The sequence below is a fragment of the Limanda limanda genome, chromosome 6 (assembly GCF_963576545.1).
Source record: "Limanda limanda chromosome 6, fLimLim1.1, whole genome shotgun sequence".
Taxonomy (NCBI): Eukaryota; Metazoa; Chordata; class Actinopteri; order Pleuronectiformes; family Pleuronectidae; genus Limanda; species Limanda limanda.
In genome coordinates this window covers 25770652-25790693 of record NC_083641.1, presented here as the reverse complement: position 1 = coordinate 25790693, position 20042 = coordinate 25770652, and the positions used below count along the sequence as shown (strand labels likewise).

Here is a 20042-nt window from a genome sequence, read left to right as displayed (position 1 = left end):
AAAACACACACTCTGGTGGGGGGGATGTTGGCGTGCACAGAAACACAGATTCACTCCTGTTCCAGTTGTGCTCTGATGCTTTCACGCTCGCCATTCGTCAAACTCGTCGCCGCGTTAACCGTCATGTGATGTTTTTCTGCCTCCGCCGTCCCGGTCGGAGGAGTTGCCACCTTTTCCTTTTTTTTTTTTTATGGATGTCACCTCCATGACACACTCGTGGTCGGGTTAAAGGGTCGAATCATATTTTCTCACCCACCCTTCAGAGCTCTGCATGTATGTAGGGACGGGTTATTTTAGATTTCAACCTCTGATATTTAGGCTGCAGCACCCTCGGCTCTTTAACTCTCAACCAGAGGGAGGAAAACATGTTAACAGGGAGAAAGGGAAGGACAGAAGTGCAGTAGATGACCTGTGTGTAGCAGAGCACGTCAACAACATGACAAGTTTTACACAACGCTCATGATTCACCGTCCTGATCCATGACCAGGAAGTGGCCGACGTTAATGTGATGAAGAGCGAGAGAAGTTCCATTTGTCCATTTGTTGGAATTGCCACTTATTTTAAAAAAAAAACAATGTTTCTCAATAACTTACTTTTAATGATTCACTCACTTTGAGCAGATTTTAGTTTGAACTGAAAGAAACAGGCCCTTTTTTTTAAATTAAGGCTTTTATTTTGAAACTTTTTTACAATGGCGACACCCTCCAAATGAAAGGGGGTTGGAATGAAATAAAAAAAATACTTAAAAAACAATTAAAACATTACTCTATTTGTTATTCAATGTAATAAGTAAGGTATCTTATAAAATATATAAATGAGTATTGAAATATTCCCATGAAGAGCGAGAGAAGTTCCATGTGTCATCTAGGCCGATATTCGCATCGCCACTTATTTAAAAAAACAATGTCCTCAGAAACCTACTTTTGATGATTCACACACTTTGAGCAGATTTTTGTTTCAACTGAAAGAAACAGGCCTTTTTTTATTAAAGGCTTTTATTTTGAAACTTCTTTTAAAAGCGACACCCTCCAAATGAAAGGGGGTTGGAATGAAATTTAAAAAAAACACATTTAAAACAAAAGACACTTAAAAAACAATTAAAACAGTACTCTATTTGTTACTTAGCTTAGTAAATAAGGTATCTTGTAAAAGAAAAAAAAATATATATATATATTAGTATTGAAATAATTCCATGATGGCTGCTTTATACTCAGTTCTTTTGTTTCCATCCCCACTCCAGAGCCAGGTCAACGCAGGCTGGCTTCACTCAGACCTTACAGGAGTGCGATGAGAAACCAGTGTTTGTTTTACATCCAGACTCTTTCTCCACTTATCTCGACGCTTGGAAAACACAACATTTTCCCAAGGGCCTTTCTTTTTTTTTAAGACTTGTTAAAATCGAAATCAGGCAAATATTGACCGAGCCTTCAAAGCTGCTTTGCCCTGGTCACATTGAGAACTTCCCAGCGCCGGCACACCCTCCCTCCTCACCCTCCTCCCCTCGACCTGCCCCAGGTGATCTCGTGGGGTAATGTGGCTGCCGGTGTGATTGTGTGATTGCGTGATAAGGTTCCTGTGTTGCTGGCTCGTTGTGTAGCGGGAGTGCGTGAAGAAGACAAAAGGCAGACGGCATTAAGTTGTCTCTTATCTCGGTGGCCCACCAGCTATCGCCGCCTGTATGTGCTGCAGACTTCTACCACTCTCACACACACACACACACACAGACACACACACACACACACACACAGACAGACACACACACACACACACACACACACACACACACACACACACACACACACACACACACACACACACACTGCTCTCCGCCTGGACTGGCCTCCTTTTTTAGGCTTTAATCTTCCTGGCCCTGGACTGAACCTGTCCTTCGCTGCTATCTCACCCGCAGATGTAATTCCCTGCTTGGATATACCCATTGTTGTGCATAGTTCTTTTCAGCAACATTAGTTATTGTTTGGTCTGTGAAGTGGTCCTTGACCGAGTGGTTCAGTAGAAATGCAGCCGTGCGATCACACTGCTTTAGTGGATCTCCTTTTTAAAGCAGAAGTTGTGTAATTGTTCTGCAGGAGGACACAGAGTTCAGTTTATCTATGCATCCATCCATCCATCCATCCATCCGTCTGTCTGTCCTTATATTTTGTCTCCAAGCGAACAAAGCTGGCATTTTTGTTTGTGTCTTTAATATTTTTGGTTTACCGAGGGAACCTGCAAGCTCACGTTTACGCACATATTGTATTTTCCAGAGTGGTAAGACCTTGGAACATTGTGGTTTCAGTCCAATAAATCCTCTGGGGAGAGAAATATGAGCGGGTCGCCCATGAGACAGGTTGTAAACAAGGCAGCGTTTAATCCACACGAGATAAAAACTAAACCTCCAGTGTCATTTGAAATAATAATATTTGCACGGGAGGTCCACCTGCCTTTTAGCAACGTTGACATGTATATATAACTTCAGAGAGGGAACAGTTTAGCTTTCAAACATGCACAAAAACTGCCGGGAGCTTCTCTGCACAGACACGTTTACAAGCAGCAATAAATCATCTGCAGGTTCCAGGCGAGAGGAGCAGGAAGTGACGTCGTAGCTCCGCTGCAGAGATCACCTGATTTTCTCGTGTTTTCATTTTTGCGTCAAACTCCTCTGGAGGAAAGTACAGAGGAGGAGTTCCGGTGCGTGTCTGAAAGCAGCTCATGAGTTCAGTGTTATCGGTGACATTAGACCCAAGTTGTTTGAAACCAGAATTCTAATTAAACGTGTGGTTCTCTCGTATATCAGAGGATCACTCCTGAGGTCTCAGTTCCACAGCTGGTGTCCTGACGGCGGAGGGATCCGGCCACAAAAGGCCTCAGTATCTGACAGAGATAAGGAGGAGAAGAAGGAGGAGGAGGAGGAGGAGGAGTGACACCCTCTCCTGTGGATTCGGGTGGATGTGTGTGGGAGAGAGGAGGCTGCACCGTGGCTGTGTGTGTGGCTGCGTCGGGGTGGGGTTGTCAGGGGAGTGAACAGAGAGCCGGGGGGGAGGGAGGGAGTAGTGGGGGGGGTGAGATGGAAGGCAGGGCAGGGTGTGGCCTGCGGAGCTTCCCAGGGAGAGCCCTGAGCCGCGGTTCATTCAGCTGGTGAGATAGTGTAAACAGTGATTGAATGGTGATGAGAGCGGTGCCGGGGCGGGCGAGCGAGCAGCTACAGGGACAGGGAGAGAGAGAGAGAGGAGCTGCCCTCGTCTGGAGCTTTGTTTTGGTTGCTTGCTCCAAACGCATAAAGCAAACAGCGCTCCTCATTGGTCCTGTGACCGTTACACCCCCCTGGTGGTCAGGCACATTTGCTTGTCTGTCTCCACTACAGTGATAAAAAACGCGTGACCTACTTTGCATTGCATAGATTACAGCATTCGCCGTGTCCCCGGCCTTTTTTATTCCTGTGTTTATTATAGCCTCCCCCCCCCCCCCCGCTAGAGTAAAGCAAAACAAAGATTCCACGGGGGAGCAGCTGTGTTTCCAGCACACACACACACACACACACGTTTGCTCCGATATATTGTAAACATATAGCGAGCTTGTTAGTGCACAATGCAATTACATTTGTCGGGTGAGGGAACTTTGAAGCCGGAGTTAAGAGCGCTAGCGGTGTTTACCAATGTTGCTCTATTTTAAATTAACCCAGGGTTCCGATTTGCATAATGTGCTCATATTGCATTCATTAAAGCAGCTGAAGTGGCCTCATCAGGCCGGCGTAAGGAGGCCGGCGGTCTGGAGGGATAATCTGCGATTTGTGTAGAAGGAGAGAGAGAGAGAGAGAGAGCGAGAGAGAGAGAGAAAAAGCACAATGAAAGGATAAGTCATGACTGATGCAATGTACGAAACCAACAAAGCCTGTCTTAGTCAGTGAGTGGGAGGGGATCAGGTCTTACAGGAATAGTGATTGTTTCAGACACTAGGTGGGAAACTTGTATCCGGACGGCGCTCGTCCTACACAACCTGCTGCACTGGCTCCGCGCTGCGACAAGTTCACTGTGCTGACAAAGTCGTCCGGCTTGTTGAGCAGTGTTTTCTAAATGCAGCCACGCATTAAAAGATATAGTTCCTGGATTATTTATAAACTGCTGAAGGACCTTGCGTGGAGTAGTGTTGTGTTTTTAGCGTCCAAGTGTTGGAAATTTGAAATGAGGAATAAGGGTAACGTTACCAGCTCGGGAAATAAATCATGTTAACAAGATAATTCTTCATTCAGGTTTTTGACGTGAGGTGTTTTTGCCAGTACAGAGGAATTCTTAAAATAAGGCTGCTTTATATACATGTCCCTAATATCGAGTTTAATACAAATGAGACAAGGTCAAAGGATCTTCCTGAGAAACTACTAGATCATCAATTTACACTATAAACAAGACCAACTCGTTTAAAAGTCCAAATATCGGGAATCGCAGGTTTAGGTTCAATGTCCCCTAGATTTCCTATAACATAACGTAGTAACCGACCATTTCTGCAAAGCCTAAACTTGCCATGTAGAGCCTCTGTGTGCAAAGTTCAAATTGAGCACGTGTGTGTCATGTGCACGACCTGTTCCGCTGACAGGAGTGACTGATCTGATCTCCCTTTTGTCTCCTGTGCAGCCCTGAACCAGAGGATCTCCCAGAGTGCTCCGGGCAAGGCCGGCCAGCTGCCGCCCAGCATCCACAGCGCCGTCATGGGCAGCAACAACCAGATGCGGCTGCAGCAGATCGAGAAGGAGCGGCTGCGGCTGAAGCAACAGGAGCTGCTCCGGCAGAGACCACAGGTCAGGAAGCAAGAGTGGAAGTGTTTGAAATAAGTAAAGTGTGAACCACAGACCATGTTTAAATTCACTACATCCAGATTTATATTTGGATCTGCACCAAATATCACCAGCTATCATTTAAATGTGCCTGATCTGTACCAAAGTTTACTTGGCTCTTCCTTGGTTCCTTCCCCACCCCTCCACTAAATCTTATGGAAATCGGTTGAATGGATTTAGCTCAATCCTGCTAGCAAATCAAACAAAGACGAAAACAAAAGGGTAGTAGAGTACACAAAGGTCACGGGGTCAATACACTCTCAGGCGATGGCAGCTGTGCCAGGACACCGGAACCTGGGATTGCTCACATGTGGGTCACCGGCAAACTGTTTGTGTAGTAAAACGAGTGAATCAATCTGGATTTTAAATATAATAAATGAGTCATGATTCGTAGGTACAGTGGTGGATCCCAGGCTCACTTTGATGTGTCTTTTTATTATCACACACCGCCCTGCACTGAGGAGCTGAGTCATCCGTGGTCACTTGATTGCTTCCTAAAGGGGATGTGTCACGGGGGGGGGGGGGGTTGCAGCCCAGGACGGCAGTTTACTCAAGGTTGTGTCACAACCACCAGAAACACAGCTTTATGATTATGAATGGCAGCGCTGGGGACTTTGTTTACCATGAGCGTTGGTTGTTTGAAGAGCCCAGTTTAGGAAGTGACCCAAGTGTGTGTGTGTGTGTGTGTGTGCACCAGGCTGTAAAGGGAGAATGATAAGTTATACCATCCTTACTTAAAGTCCAGAGAGCACACACACATGCACTGTGCACATTAACAAACCTGATTAGTGTGGCGAGAGAAATCTGGTTTCTATAACCGGGGGAATTAAGGGATGAAGAGAAATGTGGTTTGCACAGATTGATTTCTGCGACAGCATCCAGATTTCTGAGTCACGTCAAACAGGTTCCCTACCTGTTCTAGTTTTTGTTTTTTTTCTACCGAGAGCGTGTGCATGACAAAGAAGTCACGCATGTAAACAAAGGTGTTCCAACTAACCGGGTTATACCAGTGCAACGTAATCTCACTTCCTGTCTTCCTCTCTGAGCAAGTCGTGTGTAAAACAGGGATAAATAAAGAATCTTTTAATGACAGGGGGAAATAATCAAAGATCTCCATATGACGTACAAACGGCTCAATTATCCAAACCCCAGACAGTGAAACCAAGAATGTAGTGGGAAGTCAAAAACTGCAAAAATGAGAGACGCCTCTATCCCACTCGATTCCAGTAAAACCCCCCTAAAACATTCCTGTAACCTTTCAAAGATACTAAACTCCATGTTTGGATTTGCCGAGGCCACAGTGTTGTAGAAATAAGAGGAAATAGAGAAATGGTTCAGGCTATAGAATCAAGTGGAGAGTTCAACTCGGGGGCAAAAGCTGCCCCACCCAAATGTCTTCCACATGGAGCTGCAGCCGCGTGGAGCTCTGCTGATGCTGCTGCTCAGACATGCACAATAACAGAGCCAGTAAAACCATGGAGGATGTTTAGAGTTTATAACCCTTCAGTGCTTCACAATCCAAATCAGATTGTTTATGTGTGTGCGAAGGAGGTTTGGGGAATAGATCCTGAGCAGGGACTATAGCACCTTCTCCTAATGACAAAACAGAAGGAAGAACTTTTAATTCATGGTTCCTCAACATGAGGAGAGAGATCTTGGCAAGGAAACACTTTTTAATTACAACATGTGAAAGCAAAAGCAAATGTGGGGAAGAGAGTATCTCATTACTTAGCTAAAGGAAGGGCGAATTAAGGCCCTTTCATTAATCTTTTTCGCCAACCACTTTAAATTTAAAAATAAGGAGGTCACATCTCATTGGTTCTTCCTCCTCCTCGTCATTTCTGAGCCTCACTTCCCAGGAACCGTGACGCCGTCATTTCAGCTTCCTGCTCAGGGCGTCCGGAGGGAAAACACCAACATGACTTCATATCCTCGGCCTTATCTGATGCAGCATGTGTAGAAAACAATTGTCTCCAACTGTGGTCGCCCACCCCTCCCCTCTCATGTAATCTGACACTCTGGATGAGGGGGGGAATGGAGAGTCACCATGTTGGAAAGGCTGTGTGCAATTCCTCAATTTAGCTTGTTATGCAAAGACAGCAGCTCCGGCATATTTTCCCTGAAACTGTATCTGTGTGTGATTAGCCTCTGAGGTTCTGGGCGGGGTCGGATTGTGAGTGTCGCTCGCTCATGGGTTTCTCTCTCTCTCTCTCTCTCTCGTTTCCACAGGAGCTCGCTCTGAGGAACCAGCTGCCGACCAGCATGGAGCAAGATGGCAGCACCAACCCGGTGTCCTCGCCCATGGCCCAGGACGCCCGCACCATGACCGCCAACAGCTCCGACCCATTCCTCAACAGGTTGGTTTCCACGGATGTCCGTTCTGTACAGCACACAGGAGAAAGAAATGTCCCACCCCCCCCCTCGGTGCAGCAGCAAACAGGCCAGACACGCAATGTCCGTGCAGGAGCTCAGTCAGCGAGTCGTGTTCCAGGGAGTCTGTGAGCCGGGCCGGTTTGAGTTGGAGCCCCGGTGCAGGGTTCCTACGATCATGGAAAACCTGGAAAAGTCACGGAAAACAATAAAAATCCGAAAAGTTTTGGAAAAGTCATGGAAATTTCTTATATTCATATTTTCATGTCGTTCATTTACGCCGAGTTTTAAATAATTCATATGCTTTTAAAGAAATACGTTCAAAATATAAGCAGGCATACTTCGGTTTGTGTCATTTAAGGTATACTGTAATGCCTTGGAACTCTCATTGTTAGTTTAAATACTACATTTCGTCACTTTTTCACGTACACACCCGAGATTTCACAAAAGGTTGGGTCATGGAAATTTGGTTCAAAGTTCTTGAAAAGTCATGGAAAAGTCATGGAAATCCATTTGGTCAAAATGTGTATTATGAACCCTGCCGGTGAGAGCTCCCTCAGTTACACAAGTAGTAAAACACAGAAGGCCAGTCTCTGGGCTTAACCCTCTTCACATGGTAATGACTCATTCAGCCGGAGTCCACTGCACGACGATGACCTCTGGTGTACGACTGCTGCAGTGGAGGCCAAGCAGGAAAAAACCTAAACGCTGCAGGATTATACTCAAACTATAACAGGATTTCCACAGCTGGAGGAGTGAGGACACACGGACTGAGACTAGAGGAGGTTTGATCTCTACCTCTCTCCTGTGAAGGCCGCTCGGTCGCAGCCTGGGAAATCACTTCCTGCTCGTCTGTCTGAGGACGGCAGAGAGGAAAAGGTCTGAATAGCAAGCAGGCCATGAGAACATGTGGTCCAGTCAGTAGACAGGCCGACCTAATCTCCCCTCCTCCCTGCTGCCTGCGCTCCCCCGGCTCTCACAATGGCCTCATTCATCCTGCCCCTGCCATACTCTGCCTACATATTTTTCCCTCTGCTAATTAGTATAGGCTTGTCAAATGTCTCCCTCACTCCCTCCTTTGTCTCCTCTGCCTCCTTTTCATTGTTGCTCTCTTTTTTTCCCCGGATGTTCCGCAATCAATGGGCGAATAACGCTCGGTTTCAATGGCGTCGCCGTGAATTAGTCGCCAGCGTTGCATAGATCTAAGTGGTGAAATGTGCACGTATATATACAGAGAATACCCCCCCCCCCCATCCTCTCCACCCGAGGGAACCGAGGCCACACTGTTATTTCTCAGCCTGTGTGCTTTTAATAACCCAGTGTGTTTCTTGTGGGATCATTTCATTAAATCCACAGAGTTCAGTTCCGTTTTTCAAAGTACGATCATTAAGGTCGTCCCAAACAAAAAAAGCTTCTACTTCTCTGCAGTTTGGTGAGAATTGAGGATGTTTATTAGCGCCTGTGCAGCTCTTTTTAACTTTTTTGTTATTATTTTTGTATTTCCAGCGGGACTTACCACTCCAGGGACGAGAGCACAGACAGCGGCTTGAGTATGAGCAGCTACAGCGTCCCTCGCACTCCAGATGACTTCCTGAACAGCGTGGACGAGATGGACACAGGTGAGGCTGGGAAACCATCACTTACTGACTGTACGCTCAGTTGGCAGTTTATTAGGAACACCTAGCCAAAGCTCAAGCTGTCACACGTATGTGAATGTGCAGCGAATCTCGTGGGTCAAAGTTCACCGGAGTTGAGCTGCAGGCCACACAGGAAGCAATTGTTTTATAAGCCTCCTATGACACATAAGCGTATGTGTGACCGTGCTGTAATACAACGGTTACATATATATATATAAGCAAATATAAATATATAAATACAATCAATAATATAGAGCTTTAAGTGGGAAAACAAGAGGGTCAGGTGCCGAGGTGAGATTTAGGTTTAAGCTGCTGTTTCAAGGTCGCTTTTCACCAGATTTAAATCAATATTTGTTTACTTAATATTCTCATATTTACCTTCTCCATAAAAAAATGTATTAACTAAAGATAATATCAGCTATTAAATCCAACCTCCATTAAGGTTATAATTAAAATCTAAATACAAATTGGTGCTTAATGGCGTAAAACGTTTTTGATAACAATTCATCAACAGATTTATAAAAGAGAACGTGACCATGTTTCTTTAGATGTGATCAAACTCTTTTAAGGGCGATCATGTAGTTCGTGCCACTTTTGATCTGTGCTGTTTTGTATGAAGAGATGTTTTTCATTTAGCCTATACTGATATGAATGGGGTGAACATGTCTGTATAACAATAAATCGTTCAAAAGGAAGCTGTCCTATTGTTAATCATCACTACAGCATCTCTTCATAACATCTAAATGCAGCCGGAGCCTTAAGCTTCCAACCGTTCGTCACAGAGAAAATCAGATTCATGCCTTTTTAATTAGCTGAATCAACTTCAGTTGACTGTGAACGCTGGAGTTAAACACTGAGCTGATAATGACAGTGATTTTTAATTCTCACCACCATGAGGGTAATGGTGCAGCTCTCTCAAATCCCCGGCACATAATCACCAGCGAACAGCGTGATGGGACCGGTTCCCTCTCGGCTGCTCGTGTTTACTACGTCCTCAAAACATTCTCTTACCTAGAGAATTAAAGTGTATTTCTTCTTCCCGTCCACCAGGGGACTCTCTCCCGCCCTCCATGGGGACGCAGCCCAGCCGCTTCCCGGACTACCTGGACGCCATCCCGGGGACGGACGTGGACCTGGGCACCCTGGAGGGGGAGAGCATGGCGGTGGAGAGCGAGGAGCTGATGCCCAGCCTGCAGGAGGCGCTGAGCTCCGACATCCTCAACGACATGGAGTCCGTGCTGGCAGCTACCAAGATCGACAAGGAGAGCTTCCTCACATGGTTATAGAAGGCCCGGGCGGGGGGGTAGCGCCCTTCCTTCCTCCTCCTCCTCCTCCTCCTCCTCCCGACACTCTGGACCTGCTGCCTGCTCTGATCTGTGAAGGAGTTCCCCAGAAGCCTTTTACAAGACGTTTCAGCGAAGGCCTCTCTGGACTTCTGTCTCGGGCGTTTTAAAGGCCGACCTCCTTTTTTTAAAAATGTTTTCCCGAGGCAGCGTCGCTCTGTTCTTCTCTCTTCACTGGTGTGTTGTCTCCTTTTTATTTTTGTCTGTGTCTTCAAGGCTGGCCCATGAACAGACAATTACGCAAGGGTCCCCGAATCTTTCACAGCTCTGTCCGTGAATCTAGGGCATCTCCACCTAGGGCAGGGGTCGCAGGGGTCGCCCTGTCCCCTGGTCGCCCCCCCACCCACTCCTCTGCAAAGACTGCTCATCCGTTATCACCTGGGGTTCTGCGGTGCCTCCCTTTTTTTTATTTCTTGCAGCACTACTCCACTGTGTTTGCTCCACTCTGAGCTTAAGTAGCTTTGTATTTGGCCTTGTAAGTTTCTTTTTTTCCTTTTTTAATTTTTGTTTTGTATTCAACGAGCCTGAGAAACCAAATATGATGTATTCGAAAAAGACTTAAACAATACTGATTTGGAGGAAAGGCAACGTGTGGCCCAGCTCGGACATGATGGCTTTTTGCCGCTGGGGGGGTGGGGTGGGTGGGGTGGGTGGGCGGAGCCTGGGGACCGACTACATTGCTGCTTGGCTGTGCCAGCAAGTCTAAGTTAAACCTTTGATAGATCAAGTGCCTTCAGTTGTATTTTTTTTTCCTTTTTTTGAGAGACGCGAGCACCACGAACAATTTTTACGAAGTTTTTTTCTGTACCGCAATAAGCATTAGGCTGCGTTCACGAGCGCCAGCCACACTCTTCCTCTATCCACTGTTTCAATAATCACAATTGTATTCTTTTGTTTTATAAACACATGAGGGGATTTAGGGAAATAACTTTTTATCTCAGTCTTATCCAAGCCTAATTCGTGATTCATTCTTTTTTTGTTTTGTTTTGTTTGTGTGTGTTGTTGTTTTTTATTTTTAGGGTTACTACATATGTATGATAGCGTAGATCAAACGGCATTTCGCTTTTGTTCTTCATTCTTTCTTTCATCGATGAACTTCTACATTTAACTTCGCCCGAGAACAAGTCGTCTGCCAGGACACGGATCGAGTTTTTTATTTTATTTTAACAATCTAGCTGATTCATTTCTTGTCTCTTTTTTTATTTACTATATACATATTGGTGTGATTTGTTTTTTGTTGATCACATGCAGCTTTTTTACTATCTTTTCCTAAACATTAACCAAAAAAAGGCAGATCTCAAACAGAAACTATAGCTCTTCGATCAATTGTGACAACGTACATTTATTATACACAACGTTTGAACCCGTCTTCCTGTGAGCATGGTGGGGCGGGGGGGCAGGGGGTTTGTGAACTACAGCTTGGACAAGTTTGAGCAAGTTGAAGAGTCGAGTCGAGGGGGGGGGTGCGGACGGCCGAGGGTTTGACTGACTGGCAGTGAGTTACGTGGATTGTTAATTTTTTTCTTTCTTTTCTTTATCGTGGAGTAATTAAGAAAACAATCAGTTATTATCTCAGTCAGGAATTGTGGTGGCAAATTCCAAAGATGTTTCTTTATTTCTTTCTTTTTTTTTTTTTGTAACGCCGACACTTATATATATTTTGCTTTCATTTTCACCGAGTCCAGAAACGGTTTGATTTGTGAATCAGCCTCTGTATGAACAAACTGTATAAGCTAATGATGAGGAAAAAAAAAGATGTAGGTTTCTAAGTGTTAACGGGCACGTCTGAGTAGGTCTAGCTGAGAGATTCCTTTTATTTTTATTTGTTCTTTTTCTTTAGACGGTTTCGTTTTGAGTGACTAACCCTGAGATTTAAGGATTTAAGGTTTCAGAACAGAGAAGCAAGTGTTTTTTTTTTATTTTCTATCTCCTATAAGCGCTCACATGTTTACACGCTCTCCGAGGAAGACAGAGCGGAAGACCCCGGCGGAGACGACACACCGGCAACACTCTCATAATCATGTTATTTTGATGTTTACACCATGACTACACCTTCTAATTGCTGCAGTAACCTCTGAATAATCCTCCTGCCGTGCCCGCCCCTCCATGAGGCCTCGCAGGATGTCACAGTGATTCTGTTTGCCAGCCGATTACACAATTGGTAGCATTAACTTGATGGAACAATTCATTTTTTTTTTTGTAGATCTGAGAACATGAACTTTTTTATTCTGATCTGTGCGAGAAACCTCTTTTTTTTTTAGTTTTTTTTTATTTTATTGATCATTAAATCATGTGTTGACGATGGATTAAGACGGATAAACAGTGTTGGTGAGAACAATGCAACTAAAAAACGAGTGGTACACTGCAGTGCTTGTATCGCACGGCTACAGAGTTTTCATTTTGATGCAATGATGCATTTTGTCACAGACCTGATTTTATGCTTACTTAGTGTGTACGTGTCGGAGCATATTAGCTGTTGACTGTCAGTGTAGCAGTAGAACTAATCACACAAGTTAAAGGATTTCGTATTTAGAGTTTTTCTAAATGCACATGAAATGATTTATATTCATTAATGATCTATTCATTTTTCGATAGATATGTGCATGTGTTTTAGAAACAATAAATTCTGTTACATTATATCTCTCTCTTCATATGATACTTTGAAATTGACCTGAAATAAACTATATACTTTGTGGTAATATTTTCCCCTGCGTGTCAATTTATTCTTTGTTTTTGGGATTGAATCATAAACTCAGCGATACTCATTCTGTTTTAATGAGTTTAGACTACACTGTTTTGTTTTCTCAGGAAATTTACAAGCAAATATTATGAGCACACATTATGAAACAGGATATACAAGGAAATTATACAACTATGTACGAAAACAATCTAAAATCCATTACTTACCTTCCCTCTGGGTGTTACATTCTCTCTGCACTCTGTTACTCACTGTGAATAAAATAAGTTTTGTAGCCACAAGGTAAACATAATGTGTTAGTACTTGAGATAATATATGTTGTGATTAGGCAGCGTGCAAATGATTCAATTTCCAAGTAGTTTAGTTTTAGTTATTATCTTATTCACTCCTTTGATTGTTGAATCTTTTTTATAACGGGATAGTTCTTAGTATATTTATTGCACAAGTGCTTGTTAGAAACTTAAAGCGAGAGATTGTAGCTCTCAGACATTTTATATTACATCCTCAAACATATTTCAGTCATTTATCCCTTTTTTTATTGTGACACATTTTAGAGTAATATTTCCATTTAGAAGTCCACCAACAAAATAAGCAAGATGTAGTTACCTACTAGGACCTCTAGAGGGCAGAGTTAGCTCAACTCGACGCCACAGACTTTCCCAATATGTGATGAAGTATAACTAATAGACTTTGTCATGTGAGTGTCCATTGGGGTTGAGGTTAAGTGCTGAGTTCAGGGTCATGTGCAGAAGTTAGGTTTAGGGTCAGGATGCTGGAACACGTTAAATCTAAAGGAGTCAAGTAGTGGTTTATATTTTTGGGGCGTCGAATGTACTTTTCACAATATTTGTTCATTTTATATTCATATATTTAGCCAAAAATGTATAGACTATAGATAATGTCACTGTTAAATGTAAATATACAATTTAAACCTAAATGGTTGTCAAAAGTTGCAGCTTTACTTTTCCAGAAAACACATTTGTCTCCTGACACTCAAATAAACCAACACATAAATAACTATATATATGTAAATAATACACAAGACAGTAGAATTTTAGGGTCGGGAGATAGTTGGAGATTTCTAAATAAATCCTTCAGACGGAACATGGATTAGAACATTGATCTAACTAACTTTGCATCACTGGTTGTTCTCCTCTGATGTCGGCAGCACGTTTCCTCTTCATCGAGAAGCTGCTGATGTTTACACACGTCGATGGTTTCACCGTTAAATCGGACGTGAACACATTTCTTCACCGGCGTCATCTCTGACATTCCTCCTTTGATAATTCAAATAAAAAAAACCCAGCCGGTTGAAAACACAGTTGCAGGCTCTTGCATCACTTGTCAAGGTTTTTTCCGGTTTGTCGACAGCGACGGTGAAACGTCAGAACCTCTCGTGGTTTTATGCCAGAATCTCACTTAAAAGGAAATATCTATATGTTAGTATTGTCTGTATACGACGCCTGTGGCAGGGGATCCATCACTCCTCTGATATTTTAAAGCTGAAATTGCTCATTAGCAGTCGATTGGGGACTTGCTGCCTGGAGTTAAAAGAACATGTCACACAGCTACAATAACTATATTCTATTTAAACAATAAAAAACACAAAAATAGAAATGAAAAGGTAATTTCTGACAGTCTAAAGAGAAAAAACCCAAAACACTGAATTCAAATCAAGTTTATTAATTGCATGTGTTATAATGTTTTAATACTATCCCAATAATTATTAAATATCACATGAAAAAAAAAAAAGAATGGTTACATTATTTAAACTGCATCGAAAAAACTACCACAGATCGAAAAAAAGCTTGAACAGTACGTAAGAAAAAAATAAAGAATATCATCTGTGTGTGTTTGTGTGGCAGCAAAACGTCTGAAGGTAAATACCATATCATGCTATAGTGGGTGGAGACATTAATCTTGGAGATGATCCTGAACGCAACACAGCAATGTTTTCTTTTTCACAGTGTGAATTTGGTTTCTCGATCCTACAGGACAGCACTACAGCTTGAAGATGAGCGACCACAAACAACAGCGACCGCAAACAGAAGCAGTTTCATGGGACAAAAAAAAAATACCAGGAACCGAAATATGCTGGAGACAGAAAAAAACAAACAGATTTCACAGTAAATACAATATAAAACAATACAGTATTACTTGGATAACAAATATTGTGAGTTTTTATAAAATCCCATTTTTTTATCATTATGTACAAATGTTCTCTCGTTCCACCTTACGTACATAACCTCGACAGTTTTGGGGCTTTGGGTCTTTCTTTTGTTCTTTTTTTATTTTTTTCGTGAACCAAATTTCACTAGTGGCTCCCGAGAATCTCGTCCAAATTTATGTCTTTCATCCAGTCGTCGTTCCCGGAGCCGGACTTGAGCAGAGAGTCGATGAAGTCTGAGTCTGTGTTGATGCCGGGGACGGTGTTGTCCCCCTCGGGCAGGAAGTCAAAGGTCAGACGGCTGGCCCGGTTGTTCTGGTGGTAGCCGGCCGAGCTCGGGTTGGGCTCGGCGAAGTTCCCGGCTGGAACCCGCTGTTCAGGGGACGCCTGGTTCAGGCTCCCCACCGCCGAGGGGGATCCCATGATCGGCTGGTTGGGTCTGGGACCCGTGTCTCTGATGGAGGGGTTGTGAGGGAGCATCCCGATGTCCGGCGCCACCTGGTTCGGGGGTCCGATGTGCCGCTGCTGGTACGGGTGGTTTGACATGTCCAGCTGCGGGTTGGGGATACGCCTAACGCCAAGTCCAGCTGTCAACTGCTTGTTGGCCGAGCCCCACCCCATGTTGACATTTGTCATCAAGCCTCCGAGACCCTGCCTCGGGACCCCGGAGGAATGCAGGTCAGCTGTCGGCCTCTGGTGTTGAACGCCTGCTACATTGTTCATCCCGAAGGAACCCGCTTGCCCGTTCGGTCCCAGGAACCTCGGTTTATTCTGATTTAGTCCGAGCTGGTTCTGGCTGTTGTGCTGCTGGAACTGGCCGATGCAAGGAGTCGGATGACAGTCGGGGCCGAGGCCGAACCTGCGCTCCGATGGCGAAGGAGTCATCTTGGGACCGGGCCCACTCGGGAGGTGACAGGCCATGGACTGCAGGTCGTTCTCTGGGCCGTTGCTGGTAGACGTGGACGAGTTCTGACCTGAAGAGATCGAAGAAAAACTGGTTATGAGCATGAAAAACAATCACATCGGTTAATTTATGTCCGATCAGAAATGGAAATACCTGTGTAGATGTTTCCTTGCTTGAGTCCCACCATACTTCTTGACTGCTTGTAATCCGGGGGGGGTCTCGTGAGGTGGCGGCTGAACTGATCATGAGCGTTGTCTTTGTCCTGAGAAGAAAAACACACAAAAGTTGAAAAAATATAATCAATAATTTCTCACGAATCATCGCTGCTGTCTGACCGGCTCATCAGTTTGTGATCTTACCGGGTTGCCGATGGCGAGCTGCTGCTGGTTGAGCTGCCTCAGCATGGCTGGCGTTTTGCTCGGGCCTTTCTGCTGGAGGTTTGGCGCCGGAGCTCGAGGCTGCGACTGGGCCGACATGACGCCCAAGCTCCCGTTGATGGGCAGCCTGGGACCCGGAGGAACGCCCTAAGAGGAGGACACACACCGAACGGTTTCACATTAAAGACAACAGCAAATACACCTTTTCTTTTGTGACTTTTCTCTGCTGAGTGCAAGTGAAAGAATTACATGTAATGATAGAGTTTGGCCACGAGAGGGCAAAACTCTACAAGGCATTTTTTAGATCTGTGTCAAAGATGCTATGCAACCTCCAGAATGTGGTCAAGGCGACTCCCTCTGCAGATAAAAACAGGGAGACTTGGTGAGAGGATTTTTCTTTTTTGGGAGGGAGGGTGGGTGGGGGGGATGAGGGGGGGGGGAGTGCGAGCCCTCCTCCTCAAGGCCTGCGTCTCCCTTGATAATTGAGTCTAAAGAGAGTGGAAAGAATCCCTGAGACAGCAGAAAAAATGTGTGCCGATAGGGAGCAGAGCGCCAGCACCATGACTACCTCCATTTAAGCTCTCTCCTTTACTGATCACTGTTGTGTTTGGCACGGAGACATCCCCCCCACCCACCCCCCCCTCTCCAGAAAACCCATTTGGCTCCTGACACTATCACACTGATTAAAACGTTGTAGAGTCGGCTGCACTCAAAGGAAATTGAGACATCCAAACCGGATTTTTTATATTTGAAATCGTTGTCCCGTGTGTGTTTTTTTCCCTTTCAAAGCTTTCACCATCTTGGCATTTGAGATGTTACATATCCTTGTAATGCATTTTTTTTTTTTCACACACGCCATCCATACCCTCCAGAAGTGAAGTGCTAAACCGGTCTTTCTTGTGGACACAAGGACACCCCCCCCACGCCTGGGCCTTGACAAAGTGCAGGCGTTTGTCACGAATGAGGTTAATGTGCACAAAATCCCAGTCAACACAGGCTGTGTGTACAGTGTCAGTCGTTGTGTTGACTTAAAATATTTCCCAGGGTGAAGTGGATTAAATCCAGCAGTGCATTTAGCAGAAGCTATTACTTAGAGAACAGATTCTTTGCTGAGGACGACTCTCTGCAGGGTGGTGACTCTGTGGTCCCCAAAGAAAAACCGAGAGAAAAGAGAGGGAAGTGTGTGTGTGTGCGTGTGTGTACGTGCATATCTGTGTGTGTGAGTGAGAGAGAGAGAGAGAGAGTGTGTATGTGTGTGTGTGCGTCGGTGAATGATAATGAATGGGGGCTGAAATATGGAGAACTAACGAGCCGGGATTAGAGAGCGAGTGAAGTTGAAACTCATCAGGAGTCACAAGCCATTTCAGAGGAGCTAATATTCAGCTTCCCTCGCCCGAGCTCCACCCACACAGCAGAGAGAGAGAGAGAGCATGGCAATGAGGTTACACAGGGACTGGAACATCAAAACACTGCTTTCTCCTGTTACTCTCCCAAAAGCTCGGTGGCCGTGAGCCGACTGTGAGAAACTGTGTCCATCACAGACACACGTCTCCCCACAGTGGTTTGTTCCATCGCCCCGGAGACGGCTTGGTAGATAACTTGTCATCCGCAGAATTGTAAGATAGAGTGTGAACAGTATTACAGAGGGTATAAGCACAATAAGTACACCAACCTTTCCAATAAAAAAATGTTGTTGCTTATAATTATTACTAGTAGTGACATCTGTAGAGGCATGAGTATTACCAGTGGCTATATCTGCATTCTTTATCAAAACGGCACAGCCTAGACATTGAGAGACAACCCATTGCGTGATTACTTTTACTTTTAATACTTAAAGTAAATTTAAAAGTAAGTACTTTTTACTTTTACTTAAGTAGGATTGTTGAAGTAGTACTTTTACTTTTACGTCACCCCTTATTGCCTGAATTAACTTCCAATTATATAAAAAAAATATTATTTATGTTTTTGGCTGTCATACAGATGCTAAATTAAGTGGAGATTGTTAATTTCAATATAGCATAAAGATATAAAATTAAAGTATGAGGCAAATTAGCGACATTAGGCATAATGGGGCATAACCGTAATTTAACAAATTTTCCGGTCTCTGGTATGTAGATTATTACATTGATGCTGCTTTTGCTTGAAATTGAATAACAACCTATGTTTCTGTAAAATCATTGCTGTTCCATCATCACAGTATTTCAAATACAGCTTTATACCTCAAAATAACTTTGCTCTACAGTACCAAGGGGCTAGTATGTATTTTCCACTCCGACCACTAGATGGTGGCAGAGTACTTCCAATACCTTCATGGTGTGTGTACAATTTGCACCATCAGGCACTAGTGGGATAAAAAGACCGGGATGGGGTTTGCGGCGAATTCGCGACATTCGTCTACAAGGGGTTAAGTACATATTTTCCTGGGTACTTGTACTTTTACTTAAGTACTAAACTTCAGTACTTCCTCCACCACTGACGGCTTGTTCCCGCGCCCGCTGTAAGACAAACCCAGTGAGGTGTGTTCTAGCATGTATGACTGAGTAATCCTCTCTGTCATCCTCATGTGTCATAGAGCTGTTTTCCGTGTTCAACCCCCCCCACCCCTTCTTCTCTCATTCTTCACAAGCTTGTTGTAAATGAATACCACATGTGGCTCGGGCCTCAGAGAAGGATCCCGGTGGTGATTTAGTCTCCCATCCTGCGGCAGTAGGAGGCAGCTGACAGCGATCCGGGCCCGGCCTCCTCGCCGGCTCTCACACTGACTGCACTTCCTCCAGGTCTGGAACCCGGGACACGCGGGTCCCCGGGGAGCCGCTCGGCATCTGGACTTGGCCGCGACTCCCTTTCCCAGGAAACAAGCACTCCCTTAGTTCACTGCGCTGCCGGAGTGACCCGGTGTGCAGAGGCTCAGCCCTGGTGGCTCAGCTCGGATCCCAGACTGAGGGATGTTGTGGTGCCACCGGGGGAATCAACACAACATCAACACAACGCTGCAGAGACGTTATTTACATCGAGAGGAGCTTCGGCTTGAGTTGCACTCACAATTCTGTTTATGTAGAAACGAGAGAAAGCAAAGTGCTAGCTCTAAATGGGAATCTATATTAGCTGAGGTTAATCATGACAGCAATGACACTCCTGCACAATGTAGGTACACAACTCAACAATTTATATCACACATCTAGTTGCTTTTAGGCATTTTAATGAAGAATTGCTACATATAATCTTTATTTTTTTAGGAAATTGGTCCTGTTATATGTTTGTTGGCTCTAACAGATTATGAAATAATATTAAACCTTTCTCCTCCTTTTAATAAAACTGATTTATCATATAACTATATACAAAATATGTGTCTTCCCGTATGCTGAGCAGATAAAATACTATATAGAGACTAAAGGGTATCACTGTTTTCACTCCACTAGAAAGGAGAGAAAGCAAAGTGCTAGCTCTAAATGGGAATACCTATTAGCTGAGACTAATCACGACAGCAATGACACTCCTGCACAATGTAGGTGCACAAGTCAACAAAATATATCACACATCTATCTAGTTGCTTTTAGGCATTTTAATGAAGAATTGCTACATATTATCTTTATTGTTTTAGAGGAATTGGGTCATTTGGAGTCCTGAAATATGTTTGTTGGCTATAACAGATTATTCAATAATATTAAACCTTCCTCCCCCTTTAAATAAAACTGATTCATGAGTGAACTATATGCAAAAT

At 44.2% G+C, this 20042-nt stretch overlaps 2 protein-coding genes across 2 annotated transcripts in view; one reads left to right on the top strand and one right to left on the bottom strand.

Moving 5' to 3' along the window:
- The window catches only part of yap1 (Yes1 associated transcriptional regulator), a 30669-nt gene extending 20062 nt beyond the window's left edge, over positions 1-10607 (top strand). The window contains exons 5-8 of the mRNA XM_061073242.1: positions 4626-4789; positions 7055-7182; positions 8702-8814; positions 9883-10607. Coding sequence (XP_060929225.1) covers positions 4626-4789; positions 7055-7182; positions 8702-8814; positions 9883-10118 — 641 coding nt within the window. The 3' untranslated portion in view covers positions 10119-10607. The remainder of the gene's footprint in view (positions 1-4625; positions 4790-7054; positions 7183-8701; positions 8815-9882) is intronic.
- A 3987-nt stretch (positions 10608-14594) lies between these two features.
- zmp:0000001236 (mastermind-like protein 2) overlaps positions 14595-20042 on the bottom strand; it is a 41867-nt gene continuing 36419 nt past the window's right edge. The window contains exons 3-5 of the mRNA XM_061073202.1: positions 16304-16468; positions 16098-16206; positions 14595-16014 (exon numbers count right to left, since the gene is read on the bottom strand). Coding sequence (XP_060929185.1) covers positions 15188-16014; positions 16098-16206; positions 16304-16468 — 1101 coding nt within the window. The 3' untranslated portion in view covers positions 14595-15187. The remainder of the gene's footprint in view (positions 16015-16097; positions 16207-16303; positions 16469-20042) is intronic.